Source organism: Chamaea fasciata, unplaced genomic scaffold (genome assembly GCF_029207755.1).
Source record: "Chamaea fasciata isolate MVZ Bird 193981 ecotype frontalis unplaced genomic scaffold, bChaFas1.0.hap1 SCAF_1, whole genome shotgun sequence".
In the NCBI taxonomy this organism is placed as follows: Eukaryota; Metazoa; Chordata; class Aves; order Passeriformes; family Sylviidae; genus Chamaea; species Chamaea fasciata.
The window spans coordinates 46259361-46277496 of record NW_027094086.1 but is presented as its reverse complement, the minus strand read 5'-3'; the positions used below and the strand labels follow the sequence as shown (position 1 = coordinate 46277496).

The window sequence follows — 18136 nt, the reverse complement described above, 5'->3', positions numbered from 1 at the left end:
GTTTGTTCCAAGGGGAACAATTTCTTACTTTAACTTATATGCAGGTAACAGGCATTATCATAGCTCAGTGTTCCAGTCAAGGCTGTGACCAGTGGAGTGGCCTTAGGTAACTTCTTCTGTAGATGCTCTCACCAAGTTATTTTACAGTGTTCTGATTCAGTCTGGATGTCCTTGTGTAGCCTAATCCTATTGCTAGGGGGTAGGTTGGTTTATGTTTCAGGTTACATCCTTTTTGGGATCATTGCTATCTTGCTCAGATGTAAAGGGGCTACTTTGACTTGTCAATAGTCCTGGTGGTTGTTTTTTGTTTACCTTTTCTTTTTGGGAGATGTTAATGAATTTACATATGAACATATTGTATTTGCATAAACTTTCTAGCTCTGTCACTCTTGTGGTATTTTCCTGTTAAGCAAGTAGATTGTGCTGGAAACTCACCCCATTCAGGTGACTGGAGGGTGGGATACTTTTCCAGCAGGGTCTTCATCTCTGGTGAATGCCAACTACAAATACACTACAGTAGTGCAAAACCAGTCCCAGCCCTGTAATCAGGTTGACTGATATCAATGTGGTTTCTGAAATGCAGAAGTAGTAAATGCACTTCTGATGATTTTACTTAACAGACAAATGTAATGAGTAGTGACAAAGTATCCAAGTACTTGAAAACTAACTCTTAATGCATTCCAAACCTCTAAAGGAATGACATTATAAGTTTATATGTGCCTTCTCAAAGGGTGGATCTGTCAGTGATGTTTTAAACCAGGCTTATAAAAGAAAAGCCTAAAATCTCCAGTAACAACACTTCTGCCATTCTGAATGTAGACCTAGAGCAGAGAGAAATGCTATTGCTAGCAAAATGTGGTCAGCTTTCTCTCTTTCAGTGAAATCTGCATAAGCATGTGGTGTGAACAAGGAAAAAAATACCCTTTTTCTGGCTGATGATAAATTGTTTGCCATGAATCACTGTCTAAATAAGATGGCATGAGAAGAAAATAAGAAATCTAATATGTTTTCTATAATTCTGGTTATTCATTGATTAAATTAAATGATCCATCTGTACCTAAATATAATTATAGTCAAGTCATCAGTGGAGGAGGAGAAAGCTGAGTTGTCAGATGGAGTTAACAGTGCTTTTTCTGAATATACAACTGCCTTGTGCATCTGCCCCGTGTAGTAAAAGCTGCTTGAGAAAGGGGGGGGATCATGTAGATGCTGCTTTTGCAGTTCTCAGTTTGTGTCTGCTATGTAAATGGCAATATGTTGATGTTACAGAATTTTATACCAGGTTTTGTGTTGACTCGCAATATCCTCTTATGCTTTTAGATGTGGAGGATGAAAAGCTGTTTCTAAGCATGTGGTTATAGCTTGATTGTTTTTTGTTTTTTTTTTTTAAACCCAAAACATACCCAACAAACCCCAACTCATGGAGCTTGTGGCTTGTTCTGTTGTATGCATTTAAAGTCAGAGAGAAGCAGTGTTTTAGGCTGTATTGTAGGGTAGTATTTAGACAGCTTTCAGACTAAGCAAGTAGTAAAAAGATTTTCATTGCAGTCTTGTTTTACACTAGGAAAGATTGTAAGTGTGTGTAGAAGATCTGGGTTTCAGATATTGGATAACTTGCAAGAAAGTTTAATGCAGGCCTCCAAAAACATTGAGGAAGTCTTATTTACGTGTCTGCATTCTCCTCTACCTCCTCCCTCCTTTTATTTGAAAGGTCGATGTTAAGTGAGGGTGTTTGAGGATGGTGTTTTCAGTGGGGGACTTTGCAGCAGCTGTTGTTGGAGGCAAAGGAGCTGAGACACCGCAAAGGCAGGGTCCTCTGTAGCTCCCTTGGAGGATCTGACGTGGTACAGACCAGGTATCCAGCTGACATTTTCCATTTGTGATTGTTTTGAATCCTCTGAATTTTTCAGAGATGAGCCCTTAAAGAAGGAGGGAGGAGGCTTTGGTAGCTGAATGGTCTTTTTTTTCTTCTCCCCTTTCTTTTTTTGTTTAATTCTTTCCCACTGCGATCTCCCTATTTGGTTTCAAACTGCTTCAATAAAACTCTGGGTTTTAATGCTTTTGGACACACCCTTGACAGAGGGACAGCTTCAAATATCTCAGTGACCTTGATTTTCATGGGAGGCCACTGCCCTCTTGACTGGGGAGGATAGTCTAGATACAGGTAGGTGAGCTCATACTAATCAGGCTTCAGTTCCCACTGCAGTTTTCTCTAAGTTGTGTTTTCACCTCTAAGTATGTGCCTAGATGTTCAGAAACTGAAGAGGCAGCCAAATGTGATAGTGGTGATGAATTTTGCAGGTTGAAGAACTTCTTAAAATTGGTGTTAAAGAATCCCAGAGTGTGTGTATATTTTGTGTGTGTGTCTTTTTAATGTTCAAAGTATCTTTTTGACTCAAATGGTGAACTGCTTTGCAATTTGCATCTTTATGCACACAGTGTTTCAGTGTGGCCGGTGTTAAAGTTTTTTCTCTTGAATTTAGGAATTCTTTTCTGTCATAAGATGCATAGTAAAGCTGATGTGCACGTAATTGTTATATTTCTTGGCAGCTGTTCTTTGGAGTAATAAACTCAATATTACATTTTCAGTGTGGTCTGGTTATTTCTTCCACTGAAATACAGGAAAGCCAAATTAAATGTTAATATCTAACAGTCTGAATGTGGTTGTTTTCAACAGGAACGGTTCTTATCAGAAGCAGTAATGGCCACCTAATGCTGGTATCTCAACAGGCAATAGCAGGAGCACAGAACCAGACACAAAATAACACAAGTGTGAGACCATCTGGGCCGACCAGCACACCTGCAATCAGAATATGTGCTGTGCAGGTAACTTCTCTCATAACTTTAGTTGGATGTAGCTGTATGTTATATAGGTATGACAAGGTTTACAAATAATTGATGTAGGGTTGAATAAGTTTGAACCCTTTCTGAATGGGGTGATGATGTTTTGTTTTGCACCAATAAACATCACTATGTGCTTTGCCTTCTTGCTTGGGAAAAAACTTGTGAGCTGTTATATACAGTAAAGGTCAAATTAGTGAACTCGTCTCTGATGATTATGATGATGATGATGATGATGTAAACCATTTTAAGGAAAAAAAAGCCAGCCAAAACTGCCTAAATTGTTATTGCTAGTATCTAAAACCTTGTGATCCTCTGTTGGGATATTTCTCCAAAGCTGAGTAATGCTGAGGACCTTGCCCGTGTCCCTAGGATGTTCCTCCTTCCCTGAACTCTGCTGGCTTTTTGCTTCCATCTCTTGTAGTATGGTCAGCGTGCAAGAGTAAGGAGGTACATAGAAATAACAATTTACATATTTATTTAACCATTTTATTTTGATTATGCATTATCTCTAAATAATGTCTCTTAATCTGTTATTGAATATTAAACTAGTAGACAGGGAGCTCTGTTGGGCAGTGTTAAAACTATATGGACTGTGTAAATGGTGCCTGTATTATTATTGTAAGAGGATGTGTCTCGGTTTGTATCTGACTCCAACTTCAATGTCTGTTTTGTCATTGACTTGTGTGACAACTGTTCTCTGCCCATGTGTAATTATTTTTTTATTTTATTTTTTTCAAAGAATTCCGGCACACAGTTAGTAAAGAAAATAGCAGCTGCTCCTGTGAAAACGTTATCTCAAACAACAAATGCTGTGGTTTCTACTGTTCAGACACCTGCGGTAATACAGGTACTTTGCAAGCTTTATGGTATGGTGGAATCAGTGACCGAAGGAACTGGAGTAATATGGATGCAATCTTGTTATTTCTAACTGTAGTCTGGTTTTCAGTAAGCTTGGTAACCTTTGCCCTCATTTGCCCATACAAATTATTTCCCAAATCTGTTTTTTTTAAATGCATAATTTAATTAGCCGTCTGTCAGTGTGTGTCAGATAATCTTATCTCACTACAGTAGAAAGCACATGAACAATGAGTAAAATAAATAGTTCAGAGAGCCATTTCCAGTGCCTCTGTACTCCTTGACAGAGCTCCTTCAATCTCTTGCTAAATCTTTTCTGGGAGGTGTGCTCGTGTTGGAGTTCCCTGATTCCTTAGCAGGGAAAAAGGTATACCTGAGATGATGTGGAGGGGCAAATGAGCTGTCTGAACCAATCAAGCTGTTTTTCATGTGTATGATTTTTCCCCCTCATTATAAACTGAAGAAAGGTCATAGCTGAAGACCTGTTCTCTAATTGACTGTGGCAGATGGGTTCCACAGGTACAGCTGTAAATAGGCAGTGGTTGAAAATGCCTCATTATTTTTAGATAGTACTTTTGTCTTATTTCCTAGGTCATATTTTGCTTTTTCTAGAGAAAAATGTTGTAGTTCTCTTCTGAAGAGGCTTTTATCACCTGCAGAGTATGAGATTTTTCCTACGTATGGTTCATCCTCTGTTCTTGGGGACTGGACTTCTAGATAAGCATGTGGAATGAAAAAAAAACTACTTTTTTCTGCAGATAATACGTTCTGTTCTCATAATCTGGAGGAGAAATCATGAAGAAGTCTGGCTTGTACCTATATTTTACGACAAGAGTTTGAAGGAGACTCAGCTGTAACAGTTGACAAAATAGTAAATGAGCAGGATCAGTCATTCAGAAAAAAAACATGCTGGATGTATGTTCTTGACCCTGAGGGTGTTTGAAGGATTGGAGGATGTGTTTGTTGACAGTGGTAACAGTCTGACTAACAAGTTCATCCTTCTGCTGTTCTTCTGTATCAGCAACTGAACACTACTCAGACTCTGTGCTCTTTTTTTCACTTCCCTCTCACTACAGATGGATAATGTTGGGGCTGAAGTGGAAAAACCCAGAGGCCTCTCTTAATACATTTTCTATTTTGCTTAGAATGGAAATAGTGTATGCTTTGTGACTAAATACAGTAGTGAATATTCCTTGCTTTTATTTTGGAATACTAGCTTGCAAGCCCTGTGTTTGTGATCTCTGCATTACAGGTCTTTAGGATATAAAAGCAATAGTTTTCTACTATACTACCTTTGCACTGGGGAAAAGAGATGAAGGTTATCCATCATCTGATGGATGAAGTCGCATGCATCCTCACACTCTCATGTGGATAAACACTGAGATTCATCATGCTATTAACTTCTGTTTTTTTAACTTATATCTGCCTTTGGCTTGGTTTTTCTGTACTTTAATTCAGTCTAGATCTAGTCTATTGAACTTGTGTTCTTCTGAGATATTTAAAGACATAGACATAGAGAATTTTTTGTAAGCTGGATTTTTTTTTTCCTCCCAGTGTAGAAACTGGAACATTTGTAATGAGCTGTAGGGCTAGATTTAAAGAGCAGGATGGATTTAATATCATGGATTTAAATGATGACTCTAGGAAAGATTAATAGAGCTATTTTGTTTGGAGTGGCTTCCTTGAAGCCCCCCTGTTTTGCAGAGGGTTGCAAAGCCCTCTGTAGGAGCTCCTTGTACAATGAAGAGTAAATAGGTGCAATGTGGATACGTCTTGCCATCACATGGTCACGTTGCTCCTCACCCTGTGGTGGACAACAGAAGAGTGCTGAAAAGGGAGTCAGTGCAAAAAGTTGATGGATCCATCCGGGGAAAGGATGGCAGAGCCCTTGTGTCTGATTTCCTTGGCAGCAATTCATTCATCAGTCTTAAAATAACTTCCTGATCTTAGTCTCGACAATTTTTTGAGGTCACAGGAGAGGAGTGTTGGTGTGGAAGTATGATGTCATCACAGAAAGTGGTGGAGAGGAAATAATCCTTGGCTTGGTTGTGCATCTTCAATCTTGTGTGAAATACAACTTGGAACACGCTCTGCAAAACTCTGTAGGTACTGACTGCAGGATTGTTCTCCTCATCAACAAAAATATTTCGCTTTTTGGACATTCCTGAATGTTTAAGCTCTGAGGTTAGACAAAATTACCTGCACATTCTTATTTTTTACCTGTTTCCCAGATGGGGTAACAAAGCTGCAAAGTGTCTAATTAGCATCATGCTGAGACACTTTCATTTAGATGCCGAGCACTTCTCTTGAAATTACTTCAAAATATGCAGGATTAATGCCATTTTTTTTGTGGTGACTGTTTCTCTGTTGCTCAAAGTGAGAATGAGAATTGTCAGTAGCGAAAAAGGTTGACGGTCGATGACAGAAGTTAATTCCCAAATATTCATCTTCCTGGGAAAAGGGTCCAGCAGACTTCCTGTTGTTTCCTCCCTCAGCTGATAAAATGCTGTTCTAGTCTTGATGTGTAAGCATACTGGAATTTGCAAGAGATCAGCTCCTGTTTTCGACTTTTAAAAGCCCAGGGCATTGCAACTTGGCAGATCTGCGCTGTGTCCCCTTCCATCTTCCTCCTGCCCATCTGTTTGTGGGATTCTTGTGCCCAGTTTGCCTCCCTGTGGTCTTAGAGCTGTTGAGCTTCAACCTTGGAAGAGGCAGTGGTGGTGGCAAAGATCCTGCAGAGAGCTATTAAAGTGTTACCAACAGCGGGAGCCTAAGCTAGAAAGCTTTCTAGTAGCTGCCTGCTGCTTTCATGTCAAGCTGGCAGCAACTCGAGGAGGGCAGGACACCCACCCAGAAAGAAGAAATATAAAGATACGACAGAAGCGTTATGGTTTTGCTTTAGCTTTAAGTGTTTGTTCATTAATTTTCTCTATCCTGAAAGACTGATATTCTACATGATGTCTCTCCCACTTTTGATTAGTTTTTGTTTTATCCATGGTAGGGTAAGTTAGACTCCTGTCTAACTGTTTTATGATTGATGCAATTAGCAAGTATTAGTTGTGCCTGTTTGACTGGTGCTTTAATGTGTTAAGAGGCAGTGAAAACCATTACATAGTGCAGATCCGAACCTAGAGTTTAAACTACAAAACCAGAGTTTCCCTTCCTGTTCACAAGCGTGGGGGAAAGATGACACCCAACTTTAGGTTTCAAATGTTAACCTGGAACTCTTCCTGTAGGTTCCCTCTGGCTTTTCAGTTTTTAAGCTGAAAAATCTAAAGTAGTGGTTTTTTGCATGGGCAGAGTCTTTTCTTCGTATTATATTCTGTTGTATCAAATGAACTGTGTTGTTTTTTTGGGTATGGTTTGTTTGTTCTCTTTAAAATCTGAAGTAGTTCAGTTTAGTGGGTTTTAGATTTAGCCCAGTTTGCAAAGAAGGGAGGCATTTTTTCCTAAGCCTTAATTACTCTCTTGTTGCTGGAGCTTCTGAATCTGTTGGTAAATTATAATCAACTTTTAAAAAGAGGTCTCAAAATAACTGAATTTTGTGAGGGTTTCTGTCAGGGCAGAGGAGAAGGAGATCTAAATTGCTTCCCACAAGGAAAAGGAAGGAAGAACTTGTTAGGTCCATTTGCTGAGCTGGCTGCTTCTGCTGGCACTTGCATCCTTCCAAAGTCGACACGATGTCTTTTGCCTATCTGTGTGTGATAGGAAAAGCAAGGGGTGTTGCAATTGGGAGAGGAGCTTCAGGGCAAGACTGAAAGATAAATAATCACTTATGGTTCTGTGTGTCCTCAGAATAGTATCACCTGGCTTAGCGGTGTCCAAAATCCATTAGTCTTACTTAGACTGTAGGAGCCTGGCAAAGTTAATACATTGGTTTCTTCACAACAATTTTACCTTTCTTTCTTCCTTCAAATTTGCAGGCAGTGCTTTGATCTGGACGTAGCTTTGTAATTTCTTCCCCCCATCCTTGATTTGTAAATAGAATTATGGCTGTCATTTACTGTATTAGAGTCTCTCAAAGCAAATTAATCTAAACTCTAAAAACAAAGAAGAATTGTTTCTTTGTGTTTTAAATAGCAGTGTGGAGGGAGGTTGCTACCTTATATGCCAGCAGAATCCAGTATGTTTGTCACGTTGTTCCTTGGTTAAAAAGTGTTAATTTTTCTCTTCAGCCAGCAGCTGCAACAGCTAGTGTTACTACAGTTACTGCTGTAAAGCCTTTGAGTACTGGAACACCTGTAAAACTTCCAGTTACAGGACCACCTGCACAAGCTATTTCCCAAAAGGCAGTCTCTGTGAAAGCAGAGGGCACAACAGTAGCACAGACCAGCGCTTCTACAGTAAGGAAAAAAAAAAGTTTTTAATTAAAAATTAACATTCTGTATGTTCATCAGAGGTTGAAGAGACAGTGCAACATCTAACAGTCTTCTCTTTATTTCCACGCTAGGAGATGCTAGAGAATGTGAAGAAATGCAAGAATTTTCTTGCTACGCTAATAAAATTGGCGTCTAGTGGACCTCAAGCCCCTGAGATGGGGCAGAATGTGAAGAATCTCGTGCAGAATCTACTGGTGAGACTTTTTTTTCAAAACAAAGTCTGTGTCATTTGTGTATAGATTTTGACATTTACTTTTCAGAGTTTTGTTCCTGTTATTTTGTAGCTTTTTTTTTTTTAACAGCTCAAGAGTTGGATTTGTGGCTGAGTACCTCTGACCCTCTCATGTTAAGTCTTACGTTATAAATCTTAATTTATTGTATCCCATGTTGTATTATTTCCCCCCCTCACATTTCTCTTTCATTTCATTTCATTTAGCAGGAGGAGCTGGTAGTGTTAACACAGCTTGTTTTTCATGTTAGTGTAGTTTTGAGTCCTCAGTAGCAAGAATCTGATGTGGAGGTTGCGGTGCAGTGCTGAGTCCGTACTACAGCTTTACTCTAAGATGAAACTGAGCAATGGAACAGGAATGACATTATCAATAGCTTAAAACAGTAGGATGGAGCAGACAATGTGGTGGCTGCCAGCCCCTCTCTCTTTGCAGGTGGCTTCCGTATGGTGCTTTGTGCTGTATCCCAGCACAGCTGGGTTTTCCTGGTAACGATTTCTCCTGCCACTTCTTGTCATGGCATTTGACCGCTGCTGCTGTGTTGTTGTTCCACCGAAGCAGAAGGCTGTGTGCTGGTGGAGGGGGGTGGCTTTGCTAGTGATACCAAAGGACTTTTCAGTCTAGGAAGGTGTGATGTAGGCAGGTGTAATTTCAGAGAGCAGATTGTTTGAAGATGCAGCCTTGCAAAAATTTGACTCCTTAGCCTCTGTCCCTGCTGGACTATACACCTTCCTTCAGTGGGAAAAATAGAGTTGTTCTTTCTTGTGCTTACAGTACTTTTTTTTTTTTTTAAAGCAGTTTTAAGAGACGTCGATACATTGTTAACTGCACACTTGTTAGCTTCTTGTGGTAGTTAAAAAATCTGCTATTCAGTATTTGTATGATTTAAATGCAAAATAAGGTGACGTTTTGTGTGTATGACAGAAATGAGTAAATTGCAGCTGGGCAGCAAAATGATCCTTAAAGGCAGCGTTTCATGAAGTGGGTGTCAAGCACCCTGTATGCACTGAGCCTTAGTGTGCCAAACCACTTGCATCTGTATCAGAGAGACCTCGGTGACCCATATCTGCATCTCAGTGAGATCTAACAGGCAACAGATCAAGTGGCTAAATGGGAGAGCTGCTGGAAGCTCTGTCTGCAAAGACACAGTCTTAAAAATCACTGTTCTGGTTATGTAACAACTTGGAACAGTTGCTCCAGAGGTGAATATGGGTGAGAGAAATAATTTCTCAGCAGAAATGAAGATTGGTGGTGCTCTTTGTGCGTCTATACCTTCTTGGAGGAGGTAATGTTCTTGATGACTCTGGGGGGTGAGGAAGGGCAGCAGAGTCTGGGGCTTAGCCCTGTGTACAAATGAGGGGTCTCAGAAGTTTGCTGCAGCTTCCTAACCCTCCCAAGCCAGGTGTTTGTGTTGGGAGAGGGTGGAAAGCATTAAGAAAGGGAACAGTACTCTGCAATTCAGAGGACTTTTACTATAGAGGTATGCAGAAATGTTTTGATTACTTTCAAAAGACTTCGTTAAGTGTTCTGTTTTATTATGCTGTGCATGCATTAATCTAGAATTGGCTTACAAAAACTGCTAAGTTGACATTAGTCTTCAATGCCTCTAAGTTTATTTTTATGCAAATAAACTACCTTTACTGAAAGAAGTACTAGTAAAAATACATCTGCATAACAATGAGATACTCAAAAGCATCAGTGCTGCTTATAAACCTTTTTCTATCCCTTCACTTCAGTACTGGGTGTGAACACCTATCCCTAAGTGTGTTAACTGCCTGTAGCTGAAGAAAGTGTATCAACTTGGGTAATACTATATGAACATTATAACATTATTCTATCCTAACTCCTTTTTTTTTTTTTCTTTTTTAAATAAAGCAGGAAAAAAGCATTTGAGTACTGAAATTGAACAATGCCATGATAATACAAGTTTGCATGACCTTTTGATACATCTTGGGAAAAAAATGGGGTGGATTCGGTTATAACTTACTATTGTAATTGTATTTTCCTCTTAGGAAGCAAAAATTGAACCAGAAGAATTTACAAAAAAGCTGTATATAGAGCTTAAGTCATCCCCACAACCATATTTAGTTCCTTTTCTCAAGGTAAGTGTCTGATTATGGATATGTAGTATTTAAAGAGGGAAGGGAGGAGGGTGAGAAAAGAAAAGAGTTGGGGCATTCAAATAGGTTTTTGTTCAGGTCATTTGAAGAATGGTGCTTAGCATACCTCTGTGTGACTGTTGTGCTTGGAAGGGCAATTCTTAAGGGGAAGGGGAAATTTTGAGGAGTAATTTATGCTGTGTTCTTAATGTTGTAATTGACCTCTAGGTGTTAGTGTAGACCAGTGTTTTGGAAGCTATGCATCCACCTATAGTAGACCAGCTATGTTAAGATGACCTCTTACTTTCTCATCAAAATTGCAGCAATTCTGAGTTCTAACTCAGAAGCTGACAACAGTGGTGATGCACAGCTTATACCATGTTAAAGATCAAAGAATCGGCATACAGCTATTCATCTTCTGCTGGTCTATGTTTAGCTGGAGGCAGAAAAAAATCTCTACCCTTTTCTCCAGAAAGGGTCTGACAGGACTACTGCAGCTTAAAGGAAAGAATCCCAGGAATTCTGCTTCCTTTCAAACAAATAATCATATAAAGGAAAAAATGCTTCCTTGTGACTTTTAATCATATGATAGAATGGTATTAACAAAATAAAAATTAATTATACAGCAAGCATTAAATCTCAGTGAAAACATGGAAAACTATGTTAAATTTACTAAATTTCAATGTGCACCATACTTTTAGGCTTGTGTCTTGGTTTGGAAAGACGAGTCTGCCAGGGAAAGCTGGAGCCTCCCTTGGAATGGAGAATGTAAACCTCTTCCCTCCGGATTTTTATAATTTTGAAATTAAGGGGCTTTCAGGCAAAGATACGGAAATAGGAATAACAGTTCTTCACTAGGAATATTAAAAGTAAAAGTGTAGTAGTAGAAAAAAAGCAAATTAAAAAAGAAAACACTGACAGAGTCAGAATACACCCTGACACCCTGTTGGTCAGGGTGTTGGTAGCAGTCCAGTTTAGTCCTCCTGGAGTGTCAGATGTGGTTCTGTTGGAGCAGAGATGATCCTGTGGAAGGGTGTAGTTTTCCTCTGAAGGTCCTGTGGTGGTGAGATGGGCCAGGCCTTCCTCTGCGAATACAGTGGAAACAGGCTGTCCTGGTGTTCTGAATATCAGATTTTTATCCAGGTAGGAATGCTTGGCTCCTCCCGTTGGGTGGAACATCCCACAAATGGGATGATGTAATTGTATCAGTTACGCGGTGAACCTTAATGGCCCATTAACAGGAGATATCCTCCTGGAGAGAGGGTGGATCATGGAAGAGATAAGAACACTGCCCCACCTGGTTTTAACAGTTGGCCCATTAACAGAAGATCCCCAGGAGTTATGAGAGATTGGTCATAGAAGAGATAAAGAAAGCACCTCCCCAGCTGGTTTTCACAGATGGCGGTAGAATACATACTTTTGGTTACGTCTTGCACTGCAACCCAAGACAGCCTATTAGATCTGTACATCCCTTATAGGCATGATGGAAAATAAAGGGAGAACAGTTAAGTGGTAAAGCTGGGTCAGTTTTTCTGGAGTTCGTCCTTTTCCTTCGTATTTGGCAGGCCATATAACAATGCATACGAAAATGTTGTTATTGCTCTAGATGGCTGATGTTAATCTGCTCAGATGTGGGATAAAACTTTTTCTTACAGTGGCAACTTTTAAATGCCTTGCCAGTAAGTTTGCCATGAGTCTGAAAGACTCCAGTCATCTCTGCAGGACCTTAAGCTGAGATGGAAGATTCAGATTTGACATTAGAAAAAAAAAATCTCTGTTACGATAGTCAGGTATTGGATTAGGTTGCCCAGAGAGGTGGTGCAGTCACCATCCCTGGAGGTGTTTAATTGGATCTGGATCTGGTGCTGGATGATGAGATTTAGTGGTTTAGGTAGTGCTGGGCTGAGGGTTGGACTTGGTGATCTTAAAGGTATAAGGTCTCTTCCAACCTTGATGATTCTATGATACATAAAATTTTCCAATTGGTCATTTATTACCTGTTTAATTTCCTGGAGGTTTCTTAAATGCCCATGCAAAAGCCAGAAAAATAAACAGCTCAGAGAATGGGTTTTCTGCATCCAGTGTGGCTCTGGCTGCAGAAGGACTGGGCTGTGAGTACAGGGTCAGCGTGACTGGCACTCACAGAAGTGCTCAGCTATTACAAGAAACCATGCAACGATGTGAAGAGCTGCTAGACTTGATGCAGAGGAAGTCAAGGCAGTTCTTCAGGGGTTAAGTTGGGTTCATCAGCATGGATCAGACCCTGACCTGTTGCATCAGAGCCTTTGTGTGTTTCTTCTGCAGCGCACTGCTAGGTACTGGCATCATCTAGGTTTCTGTGATTTGGGCAGTGTTCATACCACATAATCCTTGGCATGGTGCTCTCTCCCTGTTGCATGCTATATTAACAAAGATACACTGTGACTTCAGAAGTGTTGTTCATACGTGGTCAGAGTTAGCTGACTTTGCAGCGTTGCCAGTCCTTTAAAACATCTTGCACCCAGATTGCTTTTTCCTGAAACACCGCAAGGATATGTGGTTGATACACACAGTTAGGTTGATCTGTAACTCTGAGCAGCTGTGACAGGACTGAGTGCCAAATAGAGGATGACTTCAGGAGCACTCCTCTAAGGTGCTAAGAGGATCAGTGCTGGCCTTGTTTGTGGGGAAAATGTTTGCAGCTTGAGTCTGGAAAGAAATGTGATACGGCTTTTTGCCAATCCACTTTTAGCTAGTGAAGTGGAATTTTAGGGAGGACTCTCTGGAGTCGGCTCTTATCTTTGAGCTGCAGGTTTTTGATGAAGTTCTGCATGTGTTTTGTTTTGTGTGTTCCAAGAGGTGGAAAAAGTACAATGGCTTTGGCTGTGAAGCCTGCTTGGTTTTCAAGTCTGCTGGATGCTTTTGGTAATAAATTGCATCAGGAGCTAAGCAGCTTTTTAAAAGGAAAAGAAATGAATGTTAAAAAACATATGGGCTGCAAAAGGTCCAGTTGTGCAAACAATATGATTACTTGGTACACTAGCATGAGAGTTGCTCCTTTTGCATGAAGTCCAAAGCAGCAGCATGGTGTTACGAGTTCTTACAAACTTCAGCAACTGTTAAGAGAGGAAGAAAAAATACAAGGGTTTTCAAGAGTATACAGGTAGCTGCAGAACTGATTTCCCCTGGTTCAGAGCCATAGCAGATTATAAACAATGAAGGAGGAAAATCTGTAGAGAGTTTGAAGATTATTCTGTCCATTAACCTTCTCAAACACAGCTGTAGTAAAAATGAGATGTTGCCAGATTCCTTTACCTTTGTTCTCCTGATGCGGAGAAGTAGCTGGCTGAAGTTGTGTTGCTGCAGGTCTACAGACATTATTAAAGTGGTATCCCCCCCTAGTGTAGATACAGCTGTATTGGTATAGAAGTGTTCTTGTCTTCAGAGCTTGTTTCTGACTTTATTGGATAATTCGTAGCTATCTGTCAGGCTCCATGAAATAAACACAGCTGTTCCAATATAGCAGGGGGTTTTGGCAAAACAAAATTCTTGTGAGGTAAAAAGCAGTTAAAATCATCTTACTCTGAAACAGAAATTCAAAATTGAAAAATCTAAACAGAAGAACAAAGTTATATGCGAGTTTCCCCATAGATGCGATTTACCATGTGTAGTGTAGCTGTGGTGATGGGTGACCTTTGCTCAGCTGGTGTTGGTGTTTCTTATCATCTTCACTGAACAGGATTGTCATCAATTTAAGGGTGCCTGAAATTTAGGAAAACTTGTTTGCCATTTATCATCTCATGAAAAATTTTAATTGGAAAATGAGGAAGAGGATTCAGTTACAAATGTATTATTATTGTGGAAAACTCTTCACTGAACAGGATTGTCATCAGTTTAAGGGTGCCTGAAATTTAGGAAAACTTGTTTGCCATTTATCATCTCATGAAAAATTTTAATTGGAAAATGAGGAAGAGGATTCAGTTACAAATGTATTATTATTGTGGAAAACTCTGCTGCTACTACATCCAGCGTTTTTTCATTTTTCTTTTAGAAAAGCATGCTCGCCTTACGGCAACTAATGCCTAATCCTCAGAGCTTTATCCAGCAGTGTATGGAGCAGCCAGCTGCACTCCAAGAAGTGGTTTCCACTTGTACCTCTGCAGTACCAGCTCCTTCGACAGCAGCGGCGACCTCGGCTGTAGCAACAACTGCTCTTCCTGCTGTAAGACCCGTGCCTGCCTCTGTGGCAGTCACAGCCCCTCTGGTTGTCACACCAGTCCTTGCCAGCACGTCGGCAGCAGCTTCTGTGCAGGCTGTGAAGGCGGCTCCTGCCCCTGCAGCGGTGACGGCGTCGCTCGGGCTGGCAGCTCCCGTCCTCACTACAGCCGTGGCGTCGTCCGCGCTGACTGCAGTCCAGCCTGGCAAGCTGGTCTTCACCTCCACGGTGCCAGCAGCCCCTCTGCAGCCTGCAAAGCCAGTGCTGGTCTCTACTGTGGCGTCTTCAGCAGCAACCCCTCTCCAGCCTCTGAAACCAGTCATTGGAACCCCAATTGGTATTAAAATTTCGCAGCCCAACTCCATCGTGTCGCAGTCAACGGGGGCTCAGCAGGTGGTTAAAGTGAAACAGCTGGTAAGATGGATTCCCTGCTTCTCCTTTACTTTGACTCTTGCTGTTTAGTAAAAAGAATACCAATTTGGACCTCTGGTTCTTTATTTGTTTTTTCTTTTAATATATGAAGCTAGCCTGTCTTGAGTTCATCACTTATGTTTGTCATAGTTTAGAAATACTGAGCCCTTGCTGGAAAGGTGAATCTAAAGCCAAGCTGTCAGCTTGGTCTCTTACAAGACCACCATTTCACCAGGCTGAACATCCATCTTGAGACACAAGGGGCTGTGAGGTCTAACCCCTGCTATGCACACAACCAGGCTAGGTTGGCAACTGGACGAAAAGGAAGGAAATGCAAGTGTCAGAAACAGAAATTGCTGATGGGATACTTCCATTAGTTGCTCTTGGATGCCCTGTTAGGCTTGTGCCTCTACTAGCCACCAGGGATGCCAGTCTCTCTCCCCTGGTAGTTCCTGCCCTGGGTAATTTGCAGGCACGGGTGGCTGGATGATGTTCAGCGGTATGTTATCTGAAATGTACGAACTACCTCAAGGAGCTTTTCCGAGCTGAGTTCTGACCTCCACATTTAACTAAGACACGTTAATTATGAAGTCCAAAAGTGAGATTTTTTTCTATCAGGCCTCATTAGCTAACAAATTCCAGGAGGAATAGCTGTCTTATTAAAACAATACCCTCAAAAGCAATGTGCTAAGGTTTTTTATTCTTGGCACAGGTTAACTTCTTGCTAATGTTAATATTAAATACCAAGAAACTGTGGATCACAGGTGAACCTGAAAGAGCAACTTTGTGAAATGAATTAGGTTTGGCTTATAGGTGTTTAAGATACCAAGTAGTATGGTATCTAGCCAGTCTACCTGTAAGTAATGTTCTCGAGTATTTTGAGAGAATTAATCTCCCTTTGGCAGATAAATAACTCAATTCTTGCAAAGGAATTCCTTGTAAAGATTATTTTCCTTAAAAAGTGGGAAAACCATTAGACTTCCTGGGAAACTAGATTTACTTTTCACAGGTATAGTAGGACATCTGCTGTGTGAGTTTTCTTTTTCACTTGGATATTGTCTATACTTGATTTAACAGTGTTCAGACCCCTAAAATGTTTTGTTTTTTTATTTTCCTCCCTTTCAAAGGGCATATGGTAGATGTAATGCAAGATTCTTGCATTCTAAATAAAGAGTTCATGCTATGGTAACATAAGCTACCATAAGCATGGACTTTTCATTTTTCCAGACTTGCTTAAAAAGAACAAAACACTCAACTGTATGGGGTGGATGGGAAGTCCTTTTTCTGAGTGGATTTGTTAAAAAAAAAAAAAAAAAGAAAAAAAGGCAAAATACCCTCAACCCCAAAACTCCAGAGAAGAGTTATTAAGCATATGCACTGACAATCTTGGCTAGTAGTTGCTAATATCATATTGGAAAAGGAGGTGGTACTCATATTGTCTTCGAGGACTAAGTTTGAAATTCCAGCCAGAAGAAAAGGAGAATTTCTTAAGTAGCACAAGGGCAGGAGAGCAGTTTGTTGGCTACACAGCAAGTCTTCTAATCCAGGGGAAAGGTTGACCATCTGTACAAATAGGCAAGGAAGCTTAGCTCCACACAAGGGAGTCAAAACACTTCTTGAATTTGATATTGGTGAAGTCAAGAAATGGCTTCTGCCTCTACACTGCTGCAGTGTGGCAGTCTGCTGCAATTGCTTTCCTTTGCTGTGCCTTACATATATTGAATTGTGTACAAAACGTGTTTTTGTCCTCATTTGGGTAGATCCCAGGCACAGTGATTAAAATACTTGCTCTTCTCAGATTCAGTTGAAGGCCTGAGTTGACTGCTTCACAGCGTAGCCATATCTGGAGCTTGGTGTTTGCTCAGACAACTTACTAGCACAGAGGGCAAGTTAGTAGAAGTGGCTGTATGTCCTATGGCTTCCCTGATGCCTTTTCTAGAAAGGGCAGAGGGTCTATTTTCTCCCATAAGAAAACAAATCTGGACCTGCCCTCCCTAAACAAAAGAGTCCTACTGCTAGCTGAAAAAGGAAGCACATTGCCAGCTGTGCAAATCTGTCTGTACAATGCTGCCAGCAATTTTTTCCCTTTTCAGCCCACAGGGATGTCTGATGCCATACATTCCCTCTGCATGCCCCTTTCTAATTTTTGCCTCTTGTGCTTGAGAGAATTTGAACTTTCACGTGCCAGCTTCATTATAATGTTGGTGGTGCTCAAGAATGTGCACTGCTGTATTTTAATATCAAATGTGTGACTGGAGTGACGCAACGTGAAACTTTTCATTTCTGTAGCACTATTATCAAAACTGTGTGGACACTGGGACCTGTTCTTCAGGGGTGCTGTCGGGATTGATTGCACTCCTGTGCTGTGAGAGTTGCACATTTTGAAGGATTTTCTCCTGGGACTTTCTTAACACCACCTCATTTTAAGGGTGTTTGCTTTCAAAGAAGTTTCATCTTGGAAATAAAGTTTGTCTTGCTCTAGTAGTGCTTTGTCTCTTGTTAAAGCACAATAAATGAAAATTTACATTACCAGATGCTGGCATCTGTTGGTGAGAAAGCTGCTGTGAGATCACAGCTTCATGTCAGGCATAACCAGCTAGGGGTTTATGGTGTAGTCCCTACAGTTACCAGTGAGACACACTGCCTGGAGATTATTAATGATTGAACCAAGTAGGGAAGTGGTTATGCTGTTGCAGCTGCTTGTTCTTAGTGAGTTGTTAGTGTCAAGTCCCCTTGGAGCTGAGCTTTCATGAACAATCTTCTCCATTATTCTTTTTGTCCTGGTTATTGCTTTTGCATTCAATTAGTGAGTCTTCCTTCATGAAGCAATACTGCTTGCATGTGATGATACCTCAGCATCCTTCTGCTGATCACCAAACTTTGTATTATGAATGTAAAACAGGTTCAGTGAGGCTAATCAAAGTCTCTTTCAGGCAACTGTCTCTTCGTTGTCAGCTGAATGTTGTGTTGTATTTTTTTTAACTTAAGAACATTGGTAATTTTATTCTGATGTCTGGGTCAACCTGCTTAACAAGGCACAAAAGAACAGTCCCTTTTCTTTATTATTTCTTGCTGCTAACCTGAAGAAAAGATACAATAACTCCTTCTCAAAGATATTACCGATGT

At 40.5% G+C, this 18136-nt stretch overlaps 1 protein-coding gene across 4 annotated transcripts in view; it reads left to right on the top strand.

Annotated features, from left to right (window-relative positions):
* The window catches only part of TAF4B (TATA-box binding protein associated factor 4b), an 81799-nt gene that overhangs the window by 20575 nt on the left and 43088 nt on the right, over positions 1 to 18136 (top strand). For all 4 annotated transcript variants that reach the window (XR_010720570.1, XM_066182252.1, XM_066182257.1 and 1 more), the window contains exons 2-7: positions 2678 to 2826; positions 3584 to 3691; positions 7875 to 8042; positions 8150 to 8272; positions 10318 to 10407; positions 14435 to 15013. Coding sequence is in view for 3 of the 4 variants with exons in the window: in XM_066182252.1 (XP_066038349.1) it covers positions 2713 to 2826; positions 3584 to 3691; positions 7875 to 8042; positions 8150 to 8272; positions 10318 to 10407; positions 14435 to 15013 (1182 nt within the window). In the remaining variant the exon portion in view is untranslated. The remainder of the gene's footprint in view (positions 1 to 2677; positions 2827 to 3583; positions 3692 to 7874; positions 8043 to 8149; positions 8273 to 10317; positions 10408 to 14434; positions 15014 to 18136) is intronic.